Source organism: Oncorhynchus nerka, linkage group LG14 (assembly GCF_034236695.1).
Source record: "Oncorhynchus nerka isolate Pitt River linkage group LG14, Oner_Uvic_2.0, whole genome shotgun sequence".
Taxonomy (NCBI): Eukaryota; Metazoa; Chordata; class Actinopteri; order Salmoniformes; family Salmonidae; genus Oncorhynchus; species Oncorhynchus nerka.
In genome coordinates this window covers 54,456,553-54,465,096 of record NC_088409.1, presented here as the reverse complement: position 1 = coordinate 54,465,096, position 8,544 = coordinate 54,456,553, and the positions used below count along the sequence as shown (strand labels likewise).

Genomic DNA, 8,544 nt, shown 5'->3' with positions numbered 1-8,544 from the left:
CGGTTACATTTTATGAGTAGGCTAACTCCATGTTCCTCCAATAGTTAGCTCACACTGATGGAAAATGGTGCTGAAAAAACAGTCACAGTAACTTTCTGTACCATCTTTTCTCCTTGTTTATCAAATAGTTGTAGTGATTTATCTACAGGATCAGAAGTAAGAAAAGGTGAGAACATTTAAAGTCTATCCCCATTTCTGACCACAAAGCCACATTGGGGGAGGGGGCCTAAGCAAAAATAACAGGACTAAAGGAATAAACCGTGTTAAGTTTTAGAAATGTCATGGCATTTTTTATTAAAGTTATGCATAACCTTCCAACTTGATCATTTATAAATGTGTGAACTTTGTGACATTATCAGCTAAAATTGTCAGATCACTGGCACATAAGCAGTAGCATGGGCAGCACAGAGGGGGAAACCAGGCATTATTACCAACGGGAGTGGGGGGGGTGAGTTTTAGCCAGGTGTAGAAATGCACTGAGGACCAGGGCAGAGCCCCTGACTTTGGCATGCTGCGTAAACGCCATCCTATGGGGGCTCCACGCAAAGTGCAACTCTATGCCCTCTCAGTCCAAGCATATTCTTCCTGTGTTCATTAAGGATAGGATAGCGTGTGCACCGACGTGGGTGGAGCAGCCTAAAAGGAGGTCCAAATGGCCAAAAAAAGCATGCAAGCAACATGGGAAAACACAAGAGAAAATAAATACATCTTGGGATTAAAAACAAAAAAACGTAATACATTATTTTAAAATGTTCCTTTTTCTTCTCGCTTTTTTTTGTGTATAATATATATCCTAAACACACAGCTTTGTACATTTTGGTATAGTTCTTTCTTGCAGGGATGACTAGGAGTAGAGAGAAAGGAGGGGAGACACTGGGCGACCCACCGCCATTGGAGTGGGGACACGCAGCAGTGGGGGGGGGCAGGTTCGGGACAGTCCCTCTTCCTTGATTGCCTTGTGCTGACGGATGGAGCAGGGGGGCGGGGATCCAAAGAAACCACCCTTCCTCCAACTGTCTCTCGCTCATGCGCAGTCTCTCGGGGAGAACCACGGTGGGAGGAGGAAGAGGGTACTCAGCAGTTGAATGGACAAGCTAATAGAGGACATCCAGGTCAACGAGACAGCAGGGAGGCAGAAATCAACTCTTCCATCTTCACGTCCTCCCTTACGGCCTGATGCAGGGGCCGGGGAGGGATGGGATTTCCGTGACTATCTCTTATCTAGGAACAAGATAATAACAGAAAAGGCCAGGGCAGTCAGACCATAAACAATAACTCAGCTGTCACACCTCGCATGCTCTTGGGTTTTCTAATAAATACTGAGACACTGAAAGGGAGAAAAGGAATCAGTAAGACTACAGCCATGTTACCTTTGTTATCATCCATGTCTGTTGATGACCTGGCCGGCCTTTGGCGTAGTAGACTGTGATACTTGGCCTCTACCTCCTGAGAGAAAACAAACAAGCAGGGATCAGTCTGCAATCAGATTTGATATGCACTAAAGACATATTTACTAATGAACCCTTAGCCTACAATTTCCGTGGCACCGCGGAAATCAAATGAACATAACACAAAAATCCCCATCAAAATCTGTCTGTTTAAGCTAGAGAGATGTTTTTTTTGTTGCATGGGCTGCGTCTCAATCCAGCCTTCTGAATCTGCGTGAGAAAGGTGGCAGAGCTAAAGCAATGATTATCAGAACATGAGACATACCGGGCGAAAAAAAATCGGTCTTCTCACAAAAATGCCTGTAGCATCCGAACAGCATGGCATACATTATGAACACTCTATTGAAAGATGACTCTCACAAACACATTGGCCCTCTCTGTTTTGGTCTAGGACGCCCACAAGCCTCACAAAACTAATCTGAATTCCCTGATACCAGTTAAGAAGAATGGAAGTATATATGGAGGTAGTTTATTACCTAAACTATGGGGATAAATACATGTAAAAAATGTTTTACAATAATTTCCTGATATTTCTTATATTTCTCAGATAAAGGACAGACAGTTCAGAACAAACTTCCTTTTTATTTTTTGGGGGACTATCTGTTATTCAATGCGTTTCTATTGGCTAATAGCAGTAATGCTAAATTCAATGTTTCATATCCCCCGGCTTAAACAGGGCTCAGACTTTAGAGGGTTAATCAACCAACCAGTCAGTCAGTCAACCACTCACCCAGTCAGTCGACCAACGTCAACAAATCAATCAATTAGTCAACCAACCATCCATCCATCCATGTACCTTGAGGTGGTTGAGGTTGGTCTGCAGGTTGCGGATGTGGGACAGGACCTGTCGGCTGAAGTTGGAGATGCTGCCTGCCTGTGGGGCAGAGGAGAATCTTAGGCTGATCCCAGAGTCTCCTGCCCCGCAGACCCGCGAGGCGCTCAGCTGCTTCCCCGTGGCCTGGAGGTCGTCGTCCGTGCTGCTCTCCCCCGAGCCTCCGTAGCCCTCCAAGACCAAGTACCCTGCTGGAAGACGCAACAAGGTCCAACTGATTAGGAACTGAATCAGGTGGGTTGGTGCTGAGCTAGAACAAAAATGTGACTTGTTACAATGTGACTTGTCGCGCGTCACTACTTCACAGTAGAGCCACTTGAACGTAAACTTTTTTTTAATCAAAATGCATTTTTGGGCAGAAATGTGAACTTTCATGTGCCTTAATAACAAACTAGTATGCCATCTGTAAATATGAATAAAATAGTTAAATTACGAGCTTAGTTGGTATAGCCACAGAAAAAGTAAGCAACCTTCCCGCTAGCAATGATTGGGCTGGCTGGACATGCCGAGAGATGAGTTTGGATTTGTCTGCCATGTAGCACGCTTCTGTCTATTTGAGCTGGTCGGTATGTGTAGGTAATCCTGTCTAACGCTGCTTTAAAAAATATATATACAGTGGGGCAAAAAAGTATTTAGTCAGCCACCAATTGTGCAAGTTCTCCCACTTAAAAAGATGAGGCCTGTAATTGTCATCATAGGTACACTTCAACTATGACAGACAAAATGAAAAAAGAAAATCCAGAAAATCACATTGTAGGATTTTTAATGAATTTATTTGCAAATTATGGTGGAAAATAAGTATTTGGTCAATAACAAAAGTTTCTCAATACTTTGTTATATACCCTTTGTTGGCAATGACAGAGGTCAAATGTTTTTTGTAAGTCTCCACAAGGTTTTCACACACTGTTGCTGGTATTTTGGCCCATTCCTCCATGCAGATCTCTTCTAGAGCAGTGATGTTTTGGGGCTGTTGCTGGGCAACATGGACTTCCAACTCCCTCCAAAGATTTTCTATGGGGTTGAGATCTGGAGACTGGCTGGGCCACTCCAGGACCTTGAAATGCTTCTTACGAAGCCACTCCTTTGTTGCCCGGGCAGTGTGTTTGGGATCATTGTCATGCTGAAAGACCCAGCCACGTTTCATCTTCAATGCCCTTGCTGATGGAAGGAGGTTTTCACTCAAAATCTCACGATACATGGCCCCATTCATTCTTTCCTTTACACGGATCAGTCGTCCTGGTCCCTTTGTTGAAAAACATCCCCAAAGCATGATGTTTCCACCCCCATGCTTCACAGTTGGTATGGTGTTCTTTGGATGCAACTCAGCATTCTTTGTCCTCCAAACACAACGAGTTGAGTTTTTACCAAAAAGTTATATTTTGGTTTCATCTGACCATGTGACATTCTCCCAATCTTCTTCTGGATCATCCAAATGCTCTCTAGCAAACTTCAGACGGGCCTGGACATGTACTGGCTTAAGCAGGGTGCACGTCTGGCACTGCAGGATTTGAGTCCCTGGCGGTGTAGTGTGTTACTGATGGCAGGCTTTGTTACTTTGGTCCCAGCTCTCTGCAGGTCATTCACTAGGTCCCCCCATGTGGTTCTAGGATTTTTGCTCACCGTTCTTGGCCAGTGTCAGTAAACATTGGTAAAAAAGTGTAAAATTGTTGCCCGCAGCACAGTTGCTGTCACCAACGCTTTGGAAAACATAAAAACAGCCTAACCAGCTCTGCTAGGGCAAGTAAAAATGGTCAGTGAGCTGTTCTCACATTTTTGTCTGGAAGTAGCCTGCAAGCTAGCCAATGTTAGCTTGGGTGCTTGACTGCTGTTAGGACATAACACTTAGATCAACCATTAAAGAGATGGGTGGGGCTATAGCTTAAGAGGGTGTGAATGATGCTGAATGTGCATCTCCAGTAGTAGTACCATTTTCTCAAAACTTTCTCAACTTTCAAAGCAGAATTTATTTCCCATTGTTCCTCAACTGTAGTGTATGTAATACCATTTTCTAGCTCCGAGTCTCTACTTTTTATTCAATGTAAAAAACACCATTTCAAAATTTGCTACGTAAGACCGAATCGAGCCGGTCGTTCACAAATTTGCAACCCCATGGGTCCCCAAGACCAGGATAAAAAAAACACTGCTCTCACACACACACACTGCAAGTTTACCATAATCCTCGGAGGACTCAAAGAAGCCCGTGTCCCCAGACACCAGGTCCTGAGCCGGGTCCTCAGGGTGGCTTGCCTGGGTGCACCTCCCTGAGCCGTTCTGAACCGCCACCCGGGCCCGGCTGTCCACGGGGGTCCTCAGGGACGTGGTCCTGAGAAGACGCCCACCCCCTGAGGAGGAGCGCCCGGCGCCTTCGCCGTCCTCCTGTGACATGAGCTGGGTCACAAGGACTTGCTTCAGCGCTGACACTAGAGGACAAAGATACGGTTAAGACCAATGGAGGAGTGTGCATGTGACATTTTAAATGAATCGATTCCCACCCACATAAAATCTATAAATGCAATGTGTGTTTAGGGTGGAAAGCTATCCCTGACCAACCAACCTGACAGGGTTCATTTAACTAACTATATTTTTTCTGGTCAGAAAAGTCTTAACCCACTCCAGACTTGAGACCTAGGCAATTGAGGCAGATGTCCTTTCACTCACATGTCTTTAAGGCATCGTCAGCTCTCGAAGGACTGAAGCCCACACTGTCCGATTCGCTGAGCCCTTCTACGGCCATGCGGAAGGGCAGCCTATCTGCAAGGTCCGGGTCCCCGTAAAGCCCCTCATCCCGGTTGGGCTCCTCCTCTTCCGGCTTGAGTCCTTCAAATGGGTTGGCATCTGGGAGAGAGGTCTGCATCTCGCCTCCAGAGGCAGCGCAGCCCTCTTTATCTGGGGAGCGAACAAAGAGACCTTGATGTGCATTCAGTCAATCTAGATGGATTCTACTGGAGCATGTTACTAGTGGAGGCGGGAACGTAATCGCTGGAATGGAATAAATGGTAAGGTATCAAAAGACATGGACTCGGTTTCATACATTCCAGTCCAGCCATTGAAAAACGCCTTTCATGTGTTCTAAAGTGACATCAGCTTCCACTGCACATTACACAATGTCCCTAACTGCTGCTGAAGAAGTTCTCAAATATCCCTATAGACGGGGGAACATGGAGAGATGGGGTGCTAGTTTAGATACCTATAGACGGGGGAACATGGAGAGATGGGGTGCTAGTTTAGATACCTATAGACTGGCTGCTTCCAGAGGAGATGCGGTCCGGGTCCTTACTGAGCTGGGCTATGCCTGCAGTGATGATCTCCACACCGTCTCTCTCTCCACTGACATGGTGGGAGAGAACAGTCAGTATTAGGAGAAGCAAGTTCATGGTCATCATAAAATACATTTGCTGATTAATAAAACCAAAGACACCAAAGAAGTTTTATACTGAGAGGAGGAACGTACTCCGTTTGAGGTAAGGGGATGACGCTGTTCGGCTTCACTTTCATGGCGTCCGCTCTCTGGGTGATCTGCCGCTGCCACCTGGTGGAGGGAGGATGACAACACAGACAGACGACAAAGATAAAAACAGATACAGACACACAGTGACAGAGGTGAGTAGACTGTGGGTAAAAGGTGTTCCTTACTAGACCTAGGATCAGATAACCCTACCTCCATTGCTAACCTTCACTATTAAGACAGGTAAGAAAAAGATCTGACCCTGTATCAGTGGTTAGGGTTAACTTCTACCTACTCCAGTGAATTAAGCTAAACTGAATGAGGTTTTAAAGTTGTGGCTATAATGACTAAACCACAGTGTCAGGAGGACTCACATTCTCTGCTCTGATACGGTCTGGGCCATCAGCTCGTAGATTTGGGCCCCGTTGTCCGACATTGAGAGAACAAAGAACGACTTGTTGTCTGTTGGGAGAGGGAATAGCAGGAAAATAGGGTACTCCTGACTGTGCCTCACATTACACCCTATCCCCCTATATAGTGCACTACTTTTGACCACAGTCATATAGGGCTATGGTCAAAAGTAGTCCACTATATAGGGGGATAGGGTGTAATGTCAGCTGGGAGTCACTGTGTAAACAAGGTTGGATCTACAGTACCAGTCAAACGTTTGCACACACCGACTCATTCCAGGGGTTCTTTATTTTTACTATTTTCTACATTGTAGAATAATAGTGAAGACATCAAAACTATAAAATAACACATATGGAATCATGTTGTAAGCAACAACAAAAAAACTGGTACTGTAACAGATTTCAATAGAACACTAGAATGGACATCTGCATTCCAGGTAGCATGACTACAGGGAAACGAATGGTATGACTGTATCTCTATGGCAACTCACCTGTGGCCACAGAGCGCACCAGCACCGCGTTGAGCTTGATGATGGGGCTGAAGATGTGCTTGGTGTCGGCGGTGCCAGACAGGTTTTTGCTATGGCACTTGAGGATGAGCCGCTCGTCCTGCTTCTGCAGCAGCACCAGGATGTCCTCCAGGAGCAGGGTGTACAGCTCTGAGACCAGAAGAGGAGATTTAACCACAGAATTACATAGAACACTACGCTGGACATAGATGTCACAATTATATTAGTTTTATATCTCATTAGGCAACAATGGTGTTTCTTTTATAATTTTTCCCATTACATCATGGAGTTTTTCCTGACATTGAATTAGCCCAGGCTGTTTGCAGTTGTAGTCTACAACTAGGGCCAAGAGTTTTCCCTAGTTGGATCACATTGGTCAGGAAAAACCTCCTTGGCCCTACTCATCCACATAAACGCCTGATAAAGTCAAAAGCATACCAATAGTCTTGTCCTTGTTGACCTTCCATGACAGTGGTCCCTCATGGACCATCTTCTTCTTGGTCAGGTCCAGGTTCTGAGAGTGTAGGGTGGAAAGGTCAATAGGTCAGATTAGCTGGGCTTACTTGTTTAGTCAGATCCCTATTAGCTTTCACTTTGGAAAAAAAATACTCTTCCACCCCAAAGAGCTGCATGATCTAGTCAAATTTCGAGCACTAGCAGCTGACATTTAAACAAATCATTTCCCCTTTTATAACTGCAGTGGCTCCCTTGCAGAAACCAAAACAAACTAAAATGTTGCTTAAAGTCAATTGTGGCTGCAAACTAAAAGAGCTGTATTGTGAAGTCTTTTTGAGGGCAGGAGCAGAAAACACTTTATAGATCGCCTCACCTTGAGCTCTGAAATCATGGGGTTCTCTGTCTGCTTCAGAGACGAGAGGTCTAACCGCCTCTGGTAGTCCTCCAGCCTCTGTGGAAAGAAAGAGGGAGGGGGAGAAACAGAGAGCAAGAAAGAGAGGCACACAGAAAAACAGGCGTAAGCTGGATACTCTGCTGCTACAGGCACTATTACACTCTAAACAACAGACACAAACCCCATATTTTCCCTGCAATCCATCATCTCTGCATTCTCTCAGAGGAACAGTGGGAGAAAAGAGAGGACAGATTTTCGGGTGGCTGAGGCCCTGTAGGCCGAGCAGGGGTGAAATGAGATAAGAGAGATGTGGCTGTGCTGCCGTCCCCTCCGTTCCCAGATGACGCTAAATCACACCCACCTGCTTGTTTTCAGACTCCTTCACCGCTTGGTTGACATGATTGAGGATCTTCCTGCAGCAGTCGCCCGCCTTCTTTACCTTATCTTTCTCCACGGTGTCATCTGAAATTAAATTACGAGAGAGCGCGAGAGCTGAAGATTTTGTGGAGAAAAACAGAAAAAAAAAAAACAGCCTCTGTGGGGTACTGACCAACAAATGGATATTTTCCTGCCCCAAATTAGCAGCCGATCACTCGGAAATGAAGACCAAGTAGAGGGCATTAACATTCCTAATAGCTGGTACCTACTTTATGTTCAGTGCATTTTATGCCCGGAGAACTAAACCACAGCCAAGATTAAAAACGATGGGAACCAAATAATAATTAGACAACATCTCACAAAACGTGCATTACCGACTACGGAAAATGCCAAAACAATAATCTCAGTTTAACCGAGAGCACAGCTGTAATTCGCTAACAGGCTGGCGCAATGCCAGCTCTCCCGGGTCACTGAAAATTCCCTAGTTTAGACATGACATACATGTATCACAATTACCATTGCATACACAGTGATGAGCTGGGCTGGCAGCTCCCAACACACACACACACACACACACACACACGTGCACAGAGGGCGGTCACTGGGGCACCACAGCGGAAGGACACTGCTATCATTAACGCTGCTGTAAGCGCGTTGCCCTGCATCACCGCG

At 45.6% G+C, this 8,544-nt stretch overlaps 1 protein-coding gene across 5 annotated transcripts in view; it reads right to left on the bottom strand.

Moving 5' to 3' along the window:
* Positions 1 to 263: 263 nt before the first annotated feature.
* LOC115141492 (rho guanine nucleotide exchange factor 12-like) overlaps positions 264 to 8,544 on the bottom strand; it is a 73,229-nt gene continuing 64,948 nt past the window's right edge. For all 5 annotated transcript variants that reach the window (XM_029680395.2, XM_029680399.2, XM_029680396.2 and 2 more), the window contains 12 exons: positions 7,856 to 7,956; positions 7,474 to 7,551; positions 7,083 to 7,158; positions 6,627 to 6,794; positions 6,100 to 6,187; positions 5,732 to 5,809; positions 5,513 to 5,607; positions 4,939 to 5,166; positions 4,452 to 4,700; positions 2,245 to 2,471; positions 1,371 to 1,446; positions 264 to 1,221 (listed from right to left, as the gene is read on the bottom strand). In XM_029680395.2, the coding sequence (XP_029536255.2) occupies positions 1,211 to 1,221; positions 1,371 to 1,446; positions 2,245 to 2,471; positions 4,452 to 4,700; positions 4,939 to 5,166; positions 5,513 to 5,607; positions 5,732 to 5,809; positions 6,100 to 6,187; positions 6,627 to 6,794; positions 7,083 to 7,158; positions 7,474 to 7,551; positions 7,856 to 7,956 (1,475 nt within the window). In that variant the 3' untranslated portion in view covers positions 264 to 1,210. The remainder of the gene's footprint in view (positions 1,222 to 1,370; positions 1,447 to 2,244; positions 2,472 to 4,451; positions 4,701 to 4,938; positions 5,167 to 5,512; positions 5,608 to 5,731; positions 5,810 to 6,099; positions 6,188 to 6,626; positions 6,795 to 7,082; positions 7,159 to 7,473; positions 7,552 to 7,855; positions 7,957 to 8,544) is intronic.